General features: G+C 54.4%; 1 protein-coding gene across 1 annotated transcript; it reads right to left on the reverse strand.

Moving 5' to 3' along the window:
- Nucleotides 1–186: 186 nt before the first annotated feature.
- LOC136434158 (SCO-spondin-like) lies at nucleotides 187–22,523 on the reverse strand. Its single transcript, XM_066426924.1, has 6 exons — nucleotides 22,514–22,523; nucleotides 2,920–3,282; nucleotides 2,567–2,737; nucleotides 1,839–2,012; nucleotides 1,027–1,146; nucleotides 187–353 (listed from the first exon to the last, which is right to left on the reverse strand). Exons 1-6 carry the CDS (start codon nucleotides 22,521–22,523, stop codon nucleotides 187–189), a joined length of 1,005 nt encoding a protein of 334 aa, XP_066283021.1.

Raw genomic sequence — 22,523 nt, forward strand, 5'->3', positions numbered from 1 at the left:
TATACTTGATATGATTTATTTTTTATGCTCTATAAAATGCTATCGCCTTGACAGACATGCCATAGATGGTTTGCTAGCCAAGACAGTTTTCAGGCCAAGGTTTTGGCTGTTGCCTGAAATTTGTGAAAATGGACATTATCATACTTTGAATCTTCTATTGCACCATTCTACCATATTTCTTAAAGGTCATACAAGCCATGGGTTAAAAAAGTGGAATCTGTACCAGTGGTGGCAGTTTTCATCAGTGATGGCCTGTCCTGGCTGGTACTGTACTCCTGCATGGAAGCAGCGACAGTCCTGGATAGGTACACACTTTCCTGCCTCTAGTAGAGTCCCTGATTCACAATAGCACCCTATGGAACAAAAGACGATTCATCAGCATCATGTACATGTAAGACTCTGGTAAAACAGCTTTATGGCAGGGCACACCAGAGGCAGCATAAGGAATCAACTGGTTCAAACCATACCACACACACCATAACACTGTCCTTGGGTAGCATGGAAAGCTCTTTATCATGGTCATTTGGTGTAGCTGTCCTTCAAAACAGCAGCAACTGTTTACAAGTGCTTTATTCTCCCTAGAGGTCTCTTGTAGGCATGCATGTTAGTCTATGTTTAACTTAGCTCATTAATATCCCCGTGGTGCATGCAAGCGGTAACGCAACCCCGCTGCTTCGAATTCTGGATCAAATTCCTTGGATCCTGGGGCCCGAGTTCGATCCTAGGGTCGGCTCAGATAGGACATGTTGTAAGGGATTGCATTCCTCATTTTGGATGGTGACGCAAAGCCGGCGGCCCCATGTATGAGAGAGGTTCGGGCGTAAGCCTCAAGCGTCAAACCTCTGGACGTAAAAAAACCCAACACACTTATCGAGAAGAGTAGGGGTGACCCGGTGTGCTTGGCCAGAAATGGGAGCTGTGGCAAAGCTGGATTGCACTATCACTAGCTACTTGAAAAAGCATCATGCTTCACCTCAATTGACGATAACTGCTTGTTACATTAACAAAAAGTTAAGGTGGGCTAACCTGGTTCACACACTGCCAGGCAAGCTGCTTCAGGAGCAAGGCTTGAACAGGCATAGGGACAAGGGTCAAATGTCAGACAGTCTTCCTCACTGATGTATACCTTCCCCTCTGGACAGGCCACTGGAAATAAAGGCCAATATCAGTCAGTGCTGGATATCAGTGTTCTATAAAATATACATAACCATTAACCTAGGAGACATATACTGCAATGTGTTGTGGTGGTGACTAGTAATTAGAATACACTGTGAGCAGTCACTGTGACTAATTTCATAACCATTGTCTAGAATTACCACTGACAGTATTAGGGAGTTTGTCATGAAACTATGAAATATTTGGTGTAGTTGTCACAAAACATCCAATACAAAAGAAAATTTATTTATTTATTTCCAAAACCCTATTTGATTTAAATGGCCAAAATACACATAGAGTAAGTGTTTCAAGGTTAGAATGTACTGAGTGTTAATTTGAAGGTAAATCCTACCTAATAATATTAACATTTACTAAGTTAAACATAATTCCACCGGGGTGTATAATTCTTTAAGCTTGAAAAAAAACGTCCAAACAGATCTCCAACCCAACGTCCCCAGTATAGGACACTCCTGTAAATCTATACTGTGCATATACTTGGTGCTACACTAGAGATCTCTCAAACCCACTGTTTTTCAAAGTGGTGGATTTATGTACCCCAGTGGTCACAAATGTTAATGGTTAGTTTGTATATCAGTAAACATTGTTGAAAGAGAACTACATGCAAAAGTTATACAAACAACATGTAATATTATGGTAAAGAAAGTAGTAGAAAGAGCATTTACTGAGTTCACAGGGTACTGTGTTACAGCTGTTCGTTTCCATCCAGTCACCGTGGCAACCCTGGCCGCCATCTTTAGGTGTGGGGTTAGTACATGTCCGCCATCTTGTTTGGATGCCACCATCGCAGGAGACATCACACTCTGTCCAACTTGACCAATCTGCCCAGCCACCATCAACTAGGGACAAAACAATCATAGTCTGAAGTCCCATTTGCCACTGACAGCAAGATTTCAAACAAAAATTCAAATGAGTGGATTTTTGTTCTATTTTCACAAATTTTAAACATAGAATATGAAAGTAAGATTCGGTTTTTGACATTTTCCAATCAAAATTTGTTGAAACAAAATTTTGACTGTCTTTTTTGTAAGGCCTTGTTGACATTAACTTAACACACAGCTAAAACATGTATATTTGCTACATCTGAATTTCATACTACCATACATTTTTTCCTCTTGACAATGTATATCTTTCAACAATGGCTTTCATTGAAAACATGTAGGCACGCAAATAACAAAAATTAATTTCGTCGTGCCACACGTCCAGAATGTGGCCTGGTGTCCTAGGATGACTGTTACTGAGGATTCCATTGCCGGACTGATTTTGGAACAGTCTATTATTGCAAGAGGAAGTACGGGAATGAAATATGCCACATTTGTTTGCAAAAGGTACCTTTCTAGTTATCAGAAAGAATCATACATTTCACAGTGAACTTAACAAGTCAACTACTTACGCGGACATGGTTGGACGTAACAAGTCTCACTATCAGTAAGTGCGTTCTCATTGCAGGCTATTCCACCCAGCTGTGCCACCTGAAGCACATCTCTGACTCTCTCTTTGGTCCCCAGGCCGCAAGACAAAGAACATGCACTCCATAGTCCCCAACTCCCATAGACACAGTCAACTAGCAACAAGAGAACCAACCAAATATAAGTTGCCTGTAAAAGTGTGGTCACTTCAAACAAAAGATAACAAAAACAAAAGATCAAACAAATTCAAAGGCTAATAAAAAGGAAACACAAAATTTTTCTCAATAACTATTCAAGTAAAATCTAAAATCAAAAACTTAAAAATGCAGGAACATACCACATTCAGCCTCATCAGAGCCATCACTGCAGTCACTGTAACCATCGCATCTCAATGCAACCCCAATGCAATCTCCATTGGAACAAGTAAACTGAAATTCCGAGTTACATTGACCAGAAATGGAAGTGTGGGAAATAACTGTCACAGTGAATGGAATCGTGCCAGTAGATATGGTAGAAACTTGTTGTTGATAAGGGGTGCTCAATGGTGTGGCAACTTGACCTGCCGTACTGACACCTGTTGTTCCTAGAACAGCTGTTGTGGACACTCCTGGGCCACTGGTGCCAAGTCCTGGTGCTGTAGTCGTGCTAGATGACACTCCTGGACCTGCTGTACTCGCACCTGGAGCTGCACCTGTCGTTCCTAGAACAGTTGTTGTGGACACTCCTGGGCCACTGGTGCCAAGTCCTGGTGCTGCAGTCGTGCTTGCTGACACTCCTGGACCTGCTGTACTCGCACCTGGAGCTGCACCTGTCGTTCCTAGAACAGCTGTTGTGGACACTCCTGGGCCACTGGTGCCAAGTCCTGGTGCTGCAGTCGTGCTTGCTGACACTCCTGGACCTGTAGTACTCGCACCTGGAGCTGTACCTGTCGTTCCTAGAACAGCTGTTGTGGACACTCCTGGCCCACTGGTGCCAAGTCCTGGTGCTGCAGTCGTGCTTGCTGACACTCCTGGACCTGCAGTACTCGCACCTGGAGCTGCACCTGTCGTTCCTAGAACAGCTGTTGTGGACACTCCTGGGCCACTGGTGCCAAGTCCTGGTGCTGCAGTCGTGCTTGCTGACACTCCTGGACCTGCTGTACTCGCACCTGGAGCTGCACCTGTCGTTCCTAGAACAGCTGTTGTGGACACTCCTGGGCCACTGGTGCCAAGTCCTGGTGCTGCAGTCGTGCTTGCTGACACTCCTGGACCTGCTGTACTCGCACCTGGAGCTGCACCTGTCGTTCCTAGAACAGCTGTTGTGGACACTCCTGGGCCACTGGTGCCAAGTCCTGGTGCTGCAGTCGTGCTTGCTGACACTCCTGGACCTGCAGTACTCGCACCTGGAGCTGAACCTGTCGTTCCTAGAACAGCTGTTGTGGACACTCCTGGGCCACTGGTGCCAAGTCCTGGTGCTGCAGTCGTGCTTGCTGACACTCCTGGACCTGCTGTACTCGCACCTGGAGCTGCACCTGTCGTTCCTAGAACAGCTGTTGTGGACACTCCTGGGCCACTGGTGCCAAGTCCTGGTGCTGCAGTCGTGCTTGCTGACACTCCTGGACCTGCAGTACTCGCACCTGGAGCTGCACCTGTCGTTCCTAGAACAGCTGTTGTGGACACTCCTGGCCCACTGGTGCCAAGTCCTGGTGCTGTAGTCGTGCTTGCTGACACTCCTGGACCTGCTGTACTCGCACCTGAAGCTGCACCTGTCGTTCCTAGAACAGTTGTTGTGGACACTCCTGGGCCACTGGTGCCAAGTCCTGGTGCTGAAGTCGTGCTTGCTGACACTCCTGGACCTGCAGTACTCGCACCTGGAGCTGCACCTGTCGTTCCTAGAACAGCTGTTGTGGACACTCCTGGGCCACTGGTGCCAAGTCCTGGTGCTGCAGTCGTGCTTGCTGACACTCCTGGACCTGCAGTACTCGCACCTGGAGCTGCACCTGTCGTTCCTAGAACAGCTGTTGTGGACACTCCTGGGCCACTGGTGCCAAGTCCTGGTGCTGCAGTCGTGCTTGCTGACACTCCTGGACCTGCAGTACTCGCACCTGGAGCTGCACCTGTCGTTCCTAGAACAGCTGTTGTGGACACTCCTGGCCCACTGGTGCCAAGTCCTGGTGCTGCAGTCGTGCTTGCTGACACTCCTGGACCTGCAGTACTCGCACCTGGAGCTGCACCTGTCGTTCCTAGAACAGCTGTTGTGGACACTCCTGGCCCACTGGTGCCAAGTCCTGGTGCTGCAGTCGTGCTTGCTGACACTCCTGGACCTGCAGTACTCGCACCTGGAGCTGCACCTGTCGTTCCTAGAACAGCTGTTGTGGACACTCCTGGCCCACTGGTGCCAAGTCCTGGTGCTGCAGTCGTGCTTGCTGACACTCCTGGACCTGCAGTACTCGCACCTGGAGCTGCACCTGTCGTTCCTAGAACAGCTGTTGTGGACACTCCTGGGCCACTGGTGCCAAGTCCTGGTGCTGTAGTCGTGCTTGCTGACACTCCTGGACCTGCTGTACTCGCACCTGAAGCTGCACCTGTCGTTCCTAGAACAGTTGTTGTGGACACTCCTGGGCCACTGGTGCCAAGTCCTGGTGCTGCAGTCGTGCTTGCTGACACTCCTGGACCTGCAGTACTCGCACCTGGAGCTGCACCTGTCGTTCCTAGAACAGCTGTTGTGGACACTCCTGGGCCACTGGTGCCAAGTCCTGGTGCTGCAGTCGTGCTTGCTGACACTCCTGGACCTGCAGTACTCGCACCTGGAGCTGCACCTGTCGTTCCTAGAACAGCTGTTGTGGACACTCCTGGGCCACTGGTGCCAAGTCCTGGTGCTGCAGTCGTGCTTGCTGACACTCCTGGACCTGCAGTACTCGCACCTGGAGCTGCACCTGTCGTTCCTAGAACAGCTGTTGTGGACACTCCTGGGCCACTGGTGCCAAGTCCTGGTGCTGCAGTCGTGCTTGCTGACACTCCTGGACCTGCTGTACTCGCACCTGGAGCTGCACCTGTCGTTCCTAGAACAGCTGTTGTGGACACTCCTGGGCCACTGGTGCCAAGTCCTGGTGCTGCAGTCGTGCTTGCTGACACTCCTGGACCTGCAGTACTCGCACCTGGAGCTGCACCTGTCGTTCCTAGAACAGCTGTTGTGGACACTCCTGGGCCACTGGTGCCAAGTCCTGGTGCTGCAGTCGTGCTTGCTGACACTCCTGGACCTGCAGTACTCGCACCTGGAGCTGCACCTGTCGTTCCTAGAACAGCTGTTGTGGACACTCCTGGGCCACTGGTGCCAAGTCCTGGTGCTGCAGTCGTGCTTGCTGACACTCCTGGACCTGCAGTACTCGCACCTGGAGCTGCACCTGTCGTTCCTAGAACAGCTGTTGTGGACACTCCTGGGCCACTGGTGCCAAGTCCTGATGCTGCAGTCGTGCTTGCTGACACTCCTGGACCTGCAGTACTCGCACCTGGAGCTGCACCTGTCGTTCCTAGAACAGCTGTTGTGGACACTCCTGGGCCACTGGTGCCAAGTCCTAGTGCTGCAGTCGTGCTTGCTGACACTCCTGGACCTGCAGTACTCGCACCTGGAGCTGCACCTGTCGTTCCTAGAACAGCTGTTGTGGACACTCCTGGGCCACTGGTGCCAAGTCCTGGTGCTGTAGTCGTGCTTGCTGACACTCCTGGACCTGCTGTACTCGCACCTGAAGCTGCACCTGTCGTTCCTAGAACAGTTGTTGTGGACACTCCTGGGCCACTGGTGCCAAGTCCTGGTGCTGCAGTCGTGCTTGCTGACACTCCTGGACCTGCAGTACTCGCACCTGGAGCTGCACCTGTCGTTCCTAGAACAGCTGTTGTGGACACTCCTGGGCCACTGGTGCCAAGTCCTGGTGCTGCAGTCGTGCTTGCTGACACTCCTGGACCTGCAGTACTCGCACCTGGAGCTGCACCTGTCGTTCCTAGAACAGCTGTTGTGGACACTCCTGGGCCACTGGTGCCAAGTCCTGGTGCTGCAGTCGTGCTTGCTGACACTCCTGGACCTGCAGTACTCGCACCTGGAGCTGCACCTGTCGTTCCTAGAACAGCTGTTGTGGACACTCCTGGGCCACTGGTGCCAAGTCCTGGTGCTGCAGTCGTGCTTGCTGACACTCCTGGACCTGCAGTACTCGCACCTGGAGCTGCACCTGTCGTTCCTAGAACAGCTGTTGTGGACACTCCTGGGCCACTGGTGCCAAGTCCTGGTGCTGTAGTCGTGCTTGCTGACACTCCTGGACCTGCTGTACTCGCACCTGAAGCTGCACCTGTCGTTCCTAGAACAGTTGTTGTGGACACTCCTGGGCCACTGGTGCCAAGTCCTGGTGCTGCAGTCGTGCTTGCTGACACTCCTGGACCTGCAGTACTCGCACCTGGAGCTGCACCTGTCGTTCCTAGAACAGCTGTTGTGGACACTCCTGGGCCACTGGTGCCAAGTCCTGGTGCTGCAGTCGTGCTTGCTGACACTCCTGGACCTGCAGTACTCGCACCTGGAGCTGCACCTGTCGTTCCTAGAACAGCTGTTGTGGACACTCCTGGGCCACTGGTGCCAAGTCCTGGTGCTGCAGTCGTGCTTGCTGACACTCCTGGACCTGCAGTACTCGCACCTGGAGCTGCACCTGTCGTTCCTAGAACAGCTGTTGTGGACACTCCTGGGCCACTGGTGCCAAGTCCTGGTGCTGCAGTCGTGCTTGCTGACACTCCTGGACCTGCAGTACTCGCACCTGGAGCTGCACCTGTCGTTCCTAGAACAGCTGTTGTGGACACTCCTGTGCCATTGGTGCCAAGTCCTGGTGCTGTAGTCGTGCTTGCTGACACTCCTGGACCTGCTGTACTCGCACCTGAAGCTGCACCTGTCGTTCCTAGAACAGTTGTTGTGGACACTCCTGGCCCACTGGTGCCAAGTCCTGGTGCTGAAGTCGTGCTTGCTGACACTCCTGGACCTGCAGTACTCGCACCTGGAGCTGCACCTGTCGTTCCTAGAACAGCTGTTGTGGACACTCCTGGGCCACTGGTGCCAAGTCCTGGTGCTGCAGTCGTGCTTGCTGACACTCCTGGACCTGCAGTACTCGCACCTGGAGCTGCACCTGTCGTTCCTAGAACAGCTGTTGTGGACACTCCTGGGCCACTGGTGCCAAGTCCTGGTGCTGCAGTCGTGCTTGCTGACACTCCTGGACCTGCAGTACTCGCACCTGGAGCTGCACCTGTCGTTCCTAGAACAGTTGCTGTGGACACTCCTGGGCCACTGGTGCCAAGTCCTGGTGCTGCAGTCGTGCTTGCTGACACTCCTGGACCTGCTGTACTCGCACCTGGAGCTGCACCTGTCGTTCCTAGAACAGCTGTTGTGGACACTCCTGGGCCACTGGTGCCAAGTCCTGGTGCTGCAGTCGTGCTTGCTGACACTCCTGGACCTGCTGTACTCGCACCTGGAGCTGCACCTGTCGTTCCTAGAACAGCTGTTGTGGACACTCCTGGGCCACTGGTGCCAAGTCCTGGTGCTGCAGTCGTGCTTGCTGACACTCCTGGACCTGCTGTACTCGCACCTGGAGCTGCACCTGTCGTTCCTAGAACAGTTGTTGTGGACACTCCTGGGCCACTGGTGCCAAGTCCTGGTGCTGCAGTCGTGCTTGCTGACACTCCTGGACCTGCTGTACTCGCACCTGGAGCTGCACCTGTCGTTCCTAGAACAGCTGTTGTGGACACTCCTGGGCCACTGGTGCCAAGTCCTGGTGCTGCAGTCGTGCTTGCTGACACTCCTGGACCTGCTGTACTCGCACCTGGAGCTGCACCTGTCGTTCCTAGAACAGCTGTTGTGGACACTCCTGGGCCACTGGTGCCAAGTCCTGGTGCTGCAGTCGTGCTTGCTGACACTCCTGGACCTGCTGTACTCGCACCTGGAGCTGCACCTGTCGTTCCTAGAACAGCTGTTGTGGACACTCCTGGGCCACTGGTGCCAAGTCCTGGTGCTGCAGTCGTGCTTGCTGACACTCCTGGACCTGTAGTACTCGCACCTGGAGCTGCACCTGTCGTTCCTAGAACAGTTGTTGTGGACACTCCTGGGCCACTGGTGCCAAGTCCTGGTGCTGCAGTCGTGCTTGCTGACACTCCTGGACCTGCTGTACTCGCACCAGGAGCTGCACCTGTCGTTCCTAGAACAGCTGTTGTGGACACTCCTGGCCCACTGGTGCCAAGTCCTGGTGCTGAAGTCGTGCTTGCTGACACTCCTGGACCTGCTGTACTCGCACCTGGAGCTGCACCTGTCGTTCCTAGAACAGCTGTTGTGGACACTCCTGGGCCACTGGTGCCAAGTCCTGGTGCTGCAGTCGTGCTTGCTGACACTCCTGGACCTGCAGTACTCGCACCTGGAGCTGCACCTGTCGTTCCTAGAACAGCTGTTGTGGACACTCCTGGGCCACTGGTGCCAAGTCCTGGTGCTGCAGTCGTGCTTGCTGACACTCCTGGACCTGCTGTACTCGCACCTGAAGCTGCACCTGTCGTTCCTAGAACAGTTGTTGTGGACACTCCTGGGCCACTGGTGCCAAGTCCTGGTGCTGCAGTCGTGCTTGCTGACACTCCTGGACCTGCAGTACTCGCACCTGGAGCTGCACCTGTCGTTCCTAGAACAGCTGTTGTGGACACTCCTGGGCCACTGGTGCCAAGTCCTGGTGCTGCAGTCGTGCTTGCTGACACTCCTGGACCTGCAGTACTCGCACCTGGAGCTGCACCTGTCGTTCCTAGAACAGTTGCTGTGGACACTCCTGGGCCACTGGTGCCAAGTCCTGGTGCTGCAGTCGTGCTTGCTGACACTCCTGGACCTGCTGTACTCGCACCTGGAGCTGCACCTGTCGTTCCTAGAACAGCTGTTGTGGACACTCCTGGGCCACTGGTGCCAAGTCCTGGTGCTGCAGTCGTGCTTGCTGACACTCCTGGACCTGCTGTACTCGCACCTGGAGCTGCACCTGTCGTTCCTAGAACAGCTGTTGTGGACACTCCTGGGCCACTGGTGCCAAGTCCTGGTGCTGCAGTCGTGCTTGCTGACACTCCTGGACCTGCTGTACTCGCACCTGGAGCTGCACCTGTCGTTCCTAGAACAGTTGTTGTGGACACTCCTGGGCCACTGGTGCCAAGTCCTGGTGCTGCAGTCGTGCTTGCTGACACTCCTGGACCTGCTGTACTCGCACCTGGAGCTGCACCTGTCGTTCCTAGAACAGCTGTTGTGGACACTCCTGGGCCACTGGTGCCAAGTCCTGGTGCTGCAGTCGTGCTTGCTGACACTCCTGGACCTGCTGTACTCGCACCTGGAGCTGCACCTGTCGTTCCTAGAACAGCTGTTGTGGACACTCCTGGGCCACTGGTGCCAAGTCCTGGTGCTGCAGTCGTGCTTGCTGACACTCCTGGACCTGCTGTACTCGCACCTGGAGCTGCACCTGTCGTTCCTAGAACAGCTGTTGTGGACACTCCTGGGCCACTGGTGCCAAGTCCTGGTGCTGCAGTCGTGCTTGCTGACACTCCTGGACCTGCTGTACTCGCACCTGGAGCTGCACCTGTCGTTCCTAGAACAGCTGTTGTGGACACTCCTGGGCCACTGGTGCCAAGTCCTGGTGCTGCAGTCGTGCTTGCTGACACTCCTGGACCTGCTGTACTCGCACCTGGAGCTGCACCTGTCGTTCCTAGAACAGCTGTTGTGGACACTCCTGGGCCACTGGTGCCAAGTCCTGGTGCTGCAGTCGTGCTTGCTGACACTCCTGGACCTGCTGTACTCGCACCTGGAGCTGCACCTGTCGTTCCTAGAACAGCTGTTGTGGACACTCCTGGGCCACTGGTGCCAAGTCCTGGTGCTGAAGTCGTGCTTGGCACTCCTGGACCTGCTGTACTCGCACCTGGAGCTGCACCTGTCGTTCCTAGAACAGCTGTTGTGGACACTCCTGGGCCACTGGTGCCAAGTCCTGGTGCTGCAGTCGTGCTTGCTGACACTCCTGGACCTGCTGTACTCGCACCTGGAGCTGCACCTGTCGTTCCTAGAACAGCTGTTGTGGACACTCCTGGGCCACTGGTGCCAAGTCCTGGTGCTGCAGTCGTGCTTGCTGACACTCCTGGACCTGCTGTACTCGCACCTGGAGCTGCACCTGTCGTTCCTAGAACAGCTGTTGTGGACACTCCTGGGCCACTGGTGCCAAGTCCTGGTGCTGCAGTCGTGCTTGCTGACACTCCTGGACCTGCTGTACTCGCACCTGGAGCTGCACCTGTCGTTCCTAGAACAGCTGTTGTGGACACTCCTGGGCCACTGGTGCCAAGTCCTGGTGCTGCAGTCGTGCTTGCTGACACTCCTGGACCTGCTGTACTCGCACCTGGAGCTGCACCTGTCGTTCCTAGAACAGCTGTTGTGGACACTCCTGGGCCACTGGTGCCAAGTCCTGGTGCTGCAGTCGTGCTTGCTGACACTCCTGGACCTGCTGTACTCGCACCTGGAGCTGCACCTGTCGTTCCTAGAACAGCTGTTGTGGACACTCCTGGGCCACTGGTGCCAAGTCCTGGTGCTGCAGTCGTGCTTGCTGACACTCCTGGACCTGCTGTACTCGCACCTGGAGCTGCACCTGTCGTTCCTAGAACAGCTGTTGTGGACACTCCTGGGCCACTGGTGCCAAGTCCTGGTGCTGCAGTCGTGCTTGCTGACACTCCTGGACCTGCTGTACTCGCACCTGGAGCTGCACCTGTCGTTCCTAGAACAGCTGTTGTGGACACTCCTGGGCCACTGGTGCCAAGTCCTGGTGCTGCAGTCGTGCTTGCTGACACTCCTGGGCCTGCTGTACTCGCACCTGGAGCTACACCTGTCGTTCCTCGAACAGCTGTTGTGGACACTCCTGGGCCACTGGTGCCAAGTCCTGGTGCTGCAGTCGTGCTTGCTGACACTCCTGGACCTGCTGTACTCGCACCTGGAGCTGCACCTGTCGTTCCTAGAACAGCTGTTGTGGACACTCCTGGGCCACTGGTGCCAAGTCCTGGTGCTGCAGTCGTGCTTGCTGACACTCCTGGACCTGCTGTACTCGCACCTGGAGCTGCACCTGTCGTTCCTAGAACAGCTGTTGTGGACACTCCTGGGCCACTGGTGCCAAGTCCTGGTGCTGCAGTCGTGCTTGCTGACACTCCTGGACCTGCTGTACTCGCACCTGGAGCTGCACCTGTCGTTCCTAGAACAGCTGTTGTGGACACTCCTGGGCCACTGGTGCCAAGTCCTGGTGCTGCAGTCGTGCTTGCTGACACTCCTGGACCTGCTGTACTCGCACCTGGAGCTGCACCTGTCGTTCCTAGAACAGCTGTTGTGGACACTCCTGGGCCACTGGTGCCAAGTCCTGGTGCTGCAGTCGTGCTTGCTGACACTCCTGGGCCTGCTGTACTCGCACCTGGAGCTACACCTGTCGTTCCTAGAACAGCTGTTGTGGACACTCCTGGGCCACTGGTGCCAAGTCCTGGTGCTGAAGTCGTGCTTGCTGACACTCCTGGACCTGCTGTACTCGCACCTGGAGCTGCACCTGTTGTTCCTAGAACAGCTGTTGTGGACACTCCTGGGCCACTGGTGCCAAGTCCTGGTGCTGCAGTCGTGCTTGCTGACACTCCTGGGCCTGCTGTACTCGCACCTGGAGCTGCACCTGTCGTTCCTAGAACAGCTATTGTGGACACTCCTGGGCCACTGGTGCCAAGTCCTGGTGCTGAAGTCGTGCTTGCTGACACTCCTGGACCTGCTGTACTCGCACCTGGAGCTGCACCTGTCGTTCCTAGAACAGCTGTTGTGGACACTCCTGGGCCACTGGTGCCAAGTCCTGGTGCTGCAGTCGTGCTTGCTGACACTCCTGGACCTGCTGTACTCGCACCTGGAGCTGCACCTGTCGTTCCTAGAACAGCTGTTGTGGACACTCCTGGGCCACTGGTGCCAAGTCCTGGTGCTGAAGTCGTGCTTGGCACTCCTGGACCTGCTGTACTCGCACCTGGAGCTGCACCTGTCGTTCCTAGAACAGCTGTTGTGGACACTCCTGGGCCACTGGTGCCAAGTCCTGGTGCTGCAGTCGTGCTTGCTGACACTCCTGGACCTGCTGTACTCGCACCTGGAGCTGCACCTGTCGTTCCTAGAACAGCTGTTGTGGACACTCCTGGGCCACTGGTGCCAAGTCCTGGTGCTGCAGTCGTGCTTGCTGACACTCCTGGGCCTGCTGTACTCGCACCTGGAGCTACACCTGTCGTTCCTCGAACAGCTGTTGTGGACACTCCTGGGCCACTGATGCCAAGTCCTGGTGCTGCAGTCGTGCTTGCTGACACTCCTGGACCTGCTGTACTCGCACCTGGAGCTGCACCTGTCGTTCCTAGAACAGCTGTTGTGGACACTCCTGGGCCACTGGTGCCAAGTCCTGGTGCTGCAGTCGTGCTTGCTGACACTCCTGGACCTGCTGTACTCGCACCTGGAGCTGCACCTGTCGTTCCTAGAACAGCTGTTGTGGACACTCCTGGGCCACTGGTGCCAAGTCCTGGTGCTGCAGTCGTGCTTGCTGACACTCCTGGACCTGCTGTACTCGCACCTGGAGCTGCACCTGTCGTTCCTAGAACAGCTGTTGTGGACACTCCTGGGCCACTGGTGCCAAGTCCTGGTGCTGCAGTCGTGCTTGCTGACACTCCTGGACCTGCTGTACTCGCACCTGGAGCTGCACCTGTCGTTCCTAGAACAGCTGTTGTGGACACTCCTGGGCCACTGGTGCCAAGTCCTGGTGCTGCAGTCGTGCTTGCTGACACTCCTGGGCCTGCTGTACTCGCACCTGGAGCTACACCTGTCGTTCCTAGAACAGCTGTTGTGGACACTCCTGGGCCACTGGTGCCAAGTCCTGGTGCTGAAGTCGTGCTTGCTGACACTCCTGGACCTGCTGTACTCGCACCTGGAGCTGCACCTGTTGTTCCTAGAACAGCTGTTGTGGACACTCCTGGGCCACTGGTGCCAAGTCCTGGTGCTGCAGTCGTGCTTGCTGACACTCCTGGGCCTGCTGTACTCGCACCTGGAGCTACACCTGTCGTTCCTAGAACAGCTGTTGTGGACACTCCTGGGCCACTGGTGCCAAGTCCTGGTGCTGAAGTCGTGCTTGCTGACACTCCTGGACCTGCTGTACTCGCACCTGGAGCTGCACCTGTCGTTCCTAGAACAGCTGTTGTGGACACTCCTGGGCCACTGGTGCCAAGTCCTGGTGCTGCAGTCGTGCTTGCTGACACTCCTGGACCTGCTGTACTCGCACCTGGAGCTGCACCTGTCGTTCCTAGAACAGCTGTTGTGGACACTCCTGGGCCACTGGTGCCAAGTCCTGGTGCTGCAGTCGTGCTTGCTGACACTCCTGGACCTGCTGTACTCGCACCTGGAGCTGCACCTGTCGTTCCTAGAACAGCTGTTGTGGACACTCCTGGGCCACTGGTGCCAAGTCCTGGTGCTGAAGTCGTGCTTGCTGACACTCCTGGGCCTGCTGTACTCGCACCTGGAGCTGCACCTGTCGTTCCTAGAACAGCTATTGTGGACACTCCTGGGCCACTGGTGCCAAGTCCTGGTGCTGAAGTCGTGCTTGCTGACACTCCTGGACCTGCTGTACTCGCACCTGGAGCTGCACCTGTCGTTCCTAGAACAGCTGTTGTGGACACTCCTGGGCCACTGGTGCCAAGTCCTGGTGCTGCAGTCGTGCTTGCTGACACTCCTGGACCTGCTGTACTCGCACCTGGAGCTGCACCTGTCGTTCCTAGAACAGCTGTTGTGGACACTCCTGGGCCACTGGTGCCAAGTCCTGGTGCTGAAGTCGTGCTTGGCACTCCTGGACCTGCTGTACTCGCACCTGGAGCTGCACCTGTCGTTCCTAGAACAGCTGTTGTGGACACTCCTGGGCCACTGGTGCCAAGTCCTGGTGCTGCAGTCGTGCTTGCTGACACTCCTGGACCTGCTGTACTCGCACCTGGAGCTGCACCTGTCGTTCCTAGAACAGCTGTTGTGGACACTCCTGGGCCACTGGTGCCAAGTCCTGGTGCTGCAGTCGTGCTTGCTGACACTCCTGGACCTGCAGTAATCGCACCTGGAGCTGCAACTGTCGTTCCTAGAACAGTTGTTGTGGACACTCCTGGGCCACTGGTGCCAAGTCCTGGTGCTGCAGTCGTGCTTGCTGACACTCCTGGACCTGCTGTACTCGCACCTGGAGCTGCACCTGTCGTTCCTAGAACAGCTGTTGTGGACACTCCTGGGCCACTGGTGCCAAGTCCTGGTGCTGCAGTCGTGCTTGCTGACACTCCTGGACCTGCTGTACTCGCACCTGGAGCTGCACCTGTCGTTCCTAGAACAGCTGTTGTGGACACTCCTGGGCCACTGGTGCCAAGTCCTGGTGCTGCAGTCGTGCTTGCTGACACTCCTGGACCTGCTGTACTCGCACCTGGAGCTGCACCTGTCGTTCCTAGAACAGCTGTTGTGGACACTCCTGGGCCACTGGTGCCAAGTCCTGGTGCTGCAGTCGTGCTTGCTGACACTCCTGGACCTGCTGTACTCGCACCTGGAGCTGCACCTGTCGTTCCTAGAACAGCTGTTGTGGACACTCCTGGGCCACTGGTGCCAAGTCCTGGTGCTGCAGTCGTGCTTGCTGACACTCCTGGACCTGCTGTACTCGCAGCTGGAGCTGCACCTGTCGTTCCTAGAACAGCTGTTGTGGACACTCCTGGGCCACTGGTGCCAAGTCCTGGTGCTGCAGTCGTGCTTGGCACTCCTGGACCTGCTGTACTCGCACCTGGAGCTGCACCTGTCGTTCCTAGAACAGCTGTTGTGGACACTCCTGGGCCACTGGTGCCAAGTCCTGGTGCTGCAGTCGTGCTTGCTGACACTCCTGGACCTGCTGTACTCGCACCTGGAGCTGCACCTGTCGTTCCTAGAACAGCTGTTGTGGACACTCCTGGGCCACTGGTGCCAAGTCCTGGTGCTGCAGTCGTGCTTGCTGACACTCCTGGACCTGCTGTACTCGCACCTGGAGCTGCACCTGTCGTTCCTAGAACAGCTGTTGTGGACACTCCTGGGCCACTGGTGCCAAGTCCTGGTGCTGCAGTCGTGCTTGCTGACACTCCTGGACCTGCTGTACTCGCACCTGGAGCTGCACCTGTCGTTCCTAGAACAGCTGTTGTGGACACTCTTGGGCCACTGGTGCCAAGTCCTGGTGCTGCAGTCGTGCTTGCTGACACTCCTGGACCTGCTGTACTCGCACCTGGAGCTGCACCTGTCGTTCCTAGAACAGCTGTTGTGGACACTCCTGGGCCACTGGTGCCAAGTCCTGGTGCTGCAGTCGTGCTTGCTGACACTCCTGGACCTGCTGTACTCGCACCTGGAGCTGCACCTGTCGTTCCTAGAACAGCTGTTGTGGACACTCCTGGGCCACTGGTGCCAAGTCCTGGTGCTGCAGTCGTGCTTGCTGACACTCCTGGACCTGCTGTACTCGCACCTGGAGCTGCACCTGTCGTTCCTAGAACAGCTGTTGTGGACACTCCTGGGCCACTGGTGCCAAGTCCTGGTGCTGCAGTCGTGCTTGCTGACACTCCTGGACCTGCTGTACTCGCACCTGGAGCTGCACCTGTCGTTCCTAGAACAGCTGTTGTGGACACTCCTGGGCCACTGGTGCCAAGTCCTGGTGCTGCAGTCGTGCTTGCTGACACTCCTGGACCTGCTGTACTCGCACCTGGAGCTGCACCTGTCGTTCCTAGAACAGCTGTTGTGGACACTCCTGGGCCACTGGTGCCAAGTCCTGGTGCTGCAGTCGTGCTTGCTGACACTCCTGGACCTGCTGTACTCGCACCTGGAGCTGCACCTGTCGTTCCTAGAACAGCTGTTGTGGACACTCCTGGGCCACTGGTGCCAAGTCCTGGTGCTGCAGTCGTGCTTGCTGACACTCCTGGACCTGCTGTACTCGCACCTGGAGCTGCACCTGTCGTTCCTAGAACAGCTGTTGTGGACACTCCTGGGCCACTGGTGCCAAGTCCTGGTGCTGCAGTCGTGCTTGCTGACACTCCTGGACCTGCTGTACTCGCACCTGGAGCTGCACCTGTCGTTCCTAGAACACCTGTTGTGGACACTCCTGGGCCACTGGTGCCAAGTCCTGGTGCTGCAGTCGTGCTTGCTGACACTCCTGGACCTGCTGTACTCGCACCTGGAGCTGCACCTGTCGTTCCTAGAACAGCTGTTGTGGACACTCCTGGGCCACTGGCGCCAAGTCCTGGTGCTGCAGTCGTGCTTGCTGACACTCCTGGACCTGCTGTACTCGCACCTGGAGCTGCACCTGTCGTTCCTAGAACAGCTGTTGTGGACACTCCTGGGCCACTGGTGCCAAGTCCTGGTGCTGTAGTCGTGCTTGCTGACACTCCTGGACCTGCTGTACTCGCACCTGGAGCTGCACCTGTCGTTCCTAGAACAGCTGTTGTGGACACTCCTGGGCCACTGGTGCCAAGTCCTGGTGCTGCAGTCGTGCTTGCTGACACTCCTGGACCTGCTGTACTCGCACCTGGAGCTGCACCTGTCGTTCCTAGAACAGCTGTTGTGGACACTCCTGGGCCACTGGTGCCAAGTCCTGGTGCTGCAGTCGTGCTTGCTGACACTCCTGGACCTGCAGTACTCGCACCTGGAGCTGCAACTGTCGTTCCTAGAACAGCTGTTGTGGACACTCCTGGGCCACTGGTGCCAAGTCCTGGTGCTGAAGTCGTGCTTGCTGACACTCCTGGACCTGCTGTACTCGCACCTGGAGCTGCACCTGTCGTTCCTAGAACAGCTGTTGTGGACACTCCTGGGCCACTGGTGCCAAGTCCTGGTGCTGCAGTCGTGCTTGCTGACACTCCTGGACCTGCTGTACTCGCACCTGGAGCTGCACCTGTCGTTCCTAGAACAGCTGTTGTGGACACTCCTGGGCCACTGGTGCCAAGTCCTGGTGCTGCAGTCGTGCTTGCTGACACTCCTGGACCTGCTGTACTCGCACCTGGAGCTGCACCTGTCGTTCCTAGAACAGCTGTTGTGGACACTCCTGGGCCACTGGTGCCAAGTCCTGGTGCTGCAGTCGTGCTTGCTGACACTCCTGGACCTGCTGTACTCGCACCTGGAGCTGCACCTGTCGTTCCTAGAACAGCTGTTGTGGACACTCCTGGGCCACTGGTGCCAAGTCCTGGTGCTGAAGTCGTGCTTGCTGACACTCCTGGACCTGCTGTACTCGCACCTGGAGCTGCACCTGTCGTTCCTAGAACAGCTATTGTGGACACTCCTGGGCCACTGGTGCCAAGTCCTGGTGCTGCAGTCGTGCTTGCTGACACTCCTGGACCTGCTGTACTCGCACCTGGAGCTGCACCTGTCGTTCCTAGAACAGCTGTTGTGGACACTCCTGGGCCACTGGTGCCAAGTCCTGGTGCTGCAGTCGTGCTTGCTGACACTCCTGGACCTGCTGTACTCGCACCTGGAGCTGCACCTGTCGTTCCTAGAACAGCTGTTGTGGACACTCCTGGGCCACTGGTGCCAAGTCCTGGTGCTGCAGTCGTGCTTGCTGACACTCCTGGACCTGCTGTACTCGCACCTGGAGCTGCACCTGTCGTTCCTAGAACAGCTGTTGTGGACACTCCTGGGCCACTGGTGCCAAGTCCTGGTGCTGAAGTCGTGCTTGCTGACACTCCTGGACCTGCTGTACTCGCACCTGGAGCTGCACCTGTCGTTCCTAGAACAGCTGTTGTGGACACTCCTGGGCCACTGGTGCCAAGTCCTGGTGCTGCAGTCGTGCTTGCTGACACTCCTGGACCTGCTGTACTCGCACCTGGAGCTGCACCTGTCGTTCCTAGAACAGCTGTTGTGGACACTCCTGGGCCACTGGTGCCAAGTCCTGGTGCTGAAGTCGTGCTTGCTGACACTCCTGGACCTGCTGTACTCGCACCTGGAGCTGCACCTGTCGTTCCTAGAACAGCTGTTGTGGACACTCCTGGGCCACTGGTGCCAAGTCCTGGTGCTGCAGTCGTGCTTGCTGACACTCCTGGACCTGCTGTACTCGCACCTGGAGCTGCACCTGTCGTTCCTAGAACAGCTGTTGTGGACACTCCTGGGCCACTGGTGCCAAGTCCTGGTGCTGTAGTCGTGCTTGCTGACACTCCTGGACCTGCTGTACTCGCACCTGGAGCTGCACCTGTCGTTCCTAGAACAGCTGTTGTGGACACTCCTGGGCCACTGGTGCCAAGTCCTGGTGCTGCAGTCGTGCTTGCTGACACTCCTGGACCTGCTGTACTCGCACCTGGAGCTGCACCTGTCGTTCCTAGAACAGCTGTTGTGGACACTCCTGGGCCAATGGTGCCAAGTCCTGGTGCTGAAGTCGTGCTTGCTGACACTCCTGGACCTGCTGTACTCGCACCTGGAGCTGCACCTGTCGTTCCTAGAACAGCTGTTGTGGACACTCCTGGGCCACTGGTGCCAAGTCCTGGTGCTGCAGTCGTGCTTGCTGACACTCCTGGACCTGCTGTACTCGCACCTGGAGCTGCACCTGTCGTTCCTAGAACAGCTGTTGTGGACACTCCTGGGCCACTGGTGCCAAGTCCTGGTGCTGCAGTCGTGCTTGCTGACACTCCTGGACCTGCTGTACTCGCACCTGGAGCTGCACCTGTCGTTCCTAGAACAGCTGTTGTGGACACTCCTGGGCCACTGGTGCCAAGTCCTGGTGCTGCAGTCGTGCTTGCTGACACTCCTGGACCTGCTGTACTCGCAGCTGGAGCTGCACCTGTCGTTCCTAGAACAGCTGTTGTGGACACTCCTGGGCCACTGGTGCCAAGTCCTGGTGCTGCAGTCGTGCTTGCTGACACTCCTGGACCTGCTGTACTCGCACCTGGAGCTGCACCTGTCGTTCCTAGAACAGCTGTTGTGGACACTCCTGGGCCACTGGTGCCAAGTCCTGGTGCTGAAGTCGTGCTTGCTGACACTCCTGGACCTGCTGTACTCGCACCTGGAGCTGCACCTGTCGTTCCTAGAACAGCTGTTGTGGACACTCCTGGGCCACTGGTGCCAAGTCCTGGTGCTGCAGTCGTGCTTGCTGACACTCCTGGACCTGCTGTACTCGCACCTGGAGCTGCACCTGTCGTTCCTAGAACAGCTGTTGTGGACACTCCTGGGCCACTGGTGCCAAGTCCTGGTGCTGCAGTCGTGCTTGCTGACACTCCTGGACCTGCTGTACTCGCACCTGGAGCTGCACCTGTTGTTCCTAGAACAGCTGTTGTGGACACTCCTGGGCCAGTTGTCCTAGGTCTTTCATCTGGAGCTGCACTTGTTGTTTCTAAAACAAGTATTACTGTTAGAAATGACACCTTTTTTGTACTTTAAGTGCAGAGAATTTCTTTTAATTAAAGGTACTAGAAGTTATTTGGAGGGCATACACGTGGAATCATAACATATAGTTGTCATATCTTAGGCTTTTTCAAAGCAATTTGATATTCTGTAGTTAAATTTTTGCATGAAGATAGCTTATTTGTAACCTTTAGTACATGTTTGTACAAGTGTCATTATCAGTTGTCGAACTTGGCTTTAAAAGATTTACCTTGACAAAAGCAGCATCTTTCCTCTGGAGATATTAGTTCTTGCCCCTATTGAAAGTATGCAAACAGAACTATTAGGTATGCCCTTATCTATTTATCAAATTGATGAATGAAGAAGGTCATTGTCCTTATACAGAAGCTAATAATTATGAAATAGGATCTTATGAGCCTCTGGACAAAAACATTGTCACTGAAATTACATAAAAATTTCTATTTGCATTAAAATATTCACTAGGTAACCAACAGCCTAAAAACTGCTGATAGATAGGAAAATTTGATGTTCGTAAACCTCTGAGGAATGGTTTTGTGTAATTGTTTACATTAGAATCCTTAATGTGTAGACTATATGAAGTGCCACTCATATCATAGACATCACAGATCATATGACATGACAAGCACCAGGCTTTGATTCAAGGTATATTTATGTTTAGCCATACCTAGTATGGCTCAACATATTGTTTTTACTCAGGTTTCTTCTCCTCCTCCTCCTGTCAAATCTTCAAATCGATTCATCTCTGTCATTTTTATACCAAATGACCTGAAATTTGGTACAAAGGTAATGTAGGCAAAAACCAATGTGCGTTTTTCTTCTTTTTTGATATTGACCTTGAAAGTGATTTTATTGAGGTTTTTATGACCAATGGTGCATATCTTGGCCTCCTGCGCCCTGGTATTTCAACCGAATGACCTGAAATTTGCTGTATATGTGCCTTGAACAAATATTTAAAGGACTACATTCCCATTTTTGGCATACATATCTTCAAAACGATTTATTTTGGGCTTTCTTGACAATATTTTCCACTTCTGTCACTTTCAAAACTACATATGACCTAAAGGTCATTGACCCCAAGTGCCTTGCACCTGGCCTTGCATGCCTGTGAGCCTTGTGACCACCTGATTGGTCAATTGAGTTAATCTAATTATCTTGCATTCCTGACGCAGGTGTGCTAGTATTCATGCCAAATATGGTATGGGAATTCCTAGGACATGTGATTACATGGCTTTGTTCACTCTTTTTTGAACAAAGATACATATCTCCAGTTCCTATGTATTAAACCAAAATAATGTGAAATCTGGCATGTGTCTGCCTTCGTCATGTACACCGGCCCTCATTCAAATGTTTGGCATACAGTCTTTCAAAACGATTGTTTAAACAAAGAATTTTTTCGTTTCGTTATTTTCAACCCAAAGTGCATTCAAACAAAGGGGTGTCACATTTTTATATTTCACTCATACTATCGCTGAAATATGTTGTTTTTGGTCATTTCCTTCTTCTCCTGTCAAATCTTCATATATATCATTATGTATACTATGGAAAACTTCATTCTTCCCTGGGGTTGATCTTTTTTAATTCAATTTTGAACTGGGTTGATTATGCGCAAGAGTGTAATTTTCAGCGGATATTTTTCGACTGGTCTAGTTTACATGGAGATGGCATGGAATATCCCATTCTTGCAAGGGGAGGATTCTTTAATTATTTCTTTCAATTTTGAGCTGGAATGATTATGAAAAAGTCCATTTGTTAGCAGAAGTGTATTGGTTAATCAATAAGTGGATATGGTTGTGGACTGGTCCATATTGTGTTGAGGTGCTACTGGAAGACTCCATTCCTGTATGGAGAGACTGGTAATTGTTTTTAAACTCAATTTTGGACTGGGGTGATACATTTTTTTAGTGGAAGTATTTTAGAATGGTCCATTGTTATTTTGGGAGAGTCCATTTTTTGCATGGCAAGGAGTATGGCTAAACATGCTGTATTTGCTCGCAAATGTTGCCTTTCTAGTGTAGTATTGTTTTCTACACTTTTTGTTGTGTTTCAAATGTAGTTTCTGCTATTGCATTGTGGCCGTCTTCTGAAACAGGTGTAACAGTGGGGGTTCAAGCGCCTCCAACTGACCAGTCTAACTGGTCGCGACCTTTTAGCCTAGTGGTTAAGGCGTGCGTGCCTGTGATCTGGGCTGCAGGTTTTGGCGTGGGTTTGAATCTCGGTTGGGATCACTTGTTTCTACTCGCTCCTTTGATTTGTTTCACTGGTTCCCACACCGGCCCTGTGAGTAACGATCAGATCACACAGGGAATATCGTACTCGGAGACTCGGGACGAGTCTAGAAAGAAAAGGGGGAGTAGTGTAACAGTGGGGGTTCAAGCGCCTCCAACTGACCAGTCTAACTGGTCGCGACCTTTTAGCCTAGTGGTTAAGGCGTGCGTGCCTGTGATCTGGGCGGCCGGTTTCGGTGTGGGTTCATTCCAGGGAAAACTTTGTACTGTAAGAAGAACATGTACTTGATTTAGATTTACCTGTGGGCAT

This window comes from Branchiostoma lanceolatum, chromosome 4 (genome assembly GCF_035083965.1).
Source record: "Branchiostoma lanceolatum isolate klBraLanc5 chromosome 4, klBraLanc5.hap2, whole genome shotgun sequence".
Classification (NCBI taxonomy): domain Eukaryota; kingdom Metazoa; phylum Chordata; class Leptocardii; order Amphioxiformes; family Branchiostomatidae; genus Branchiostoma; species Branchiostoma lanceolatum.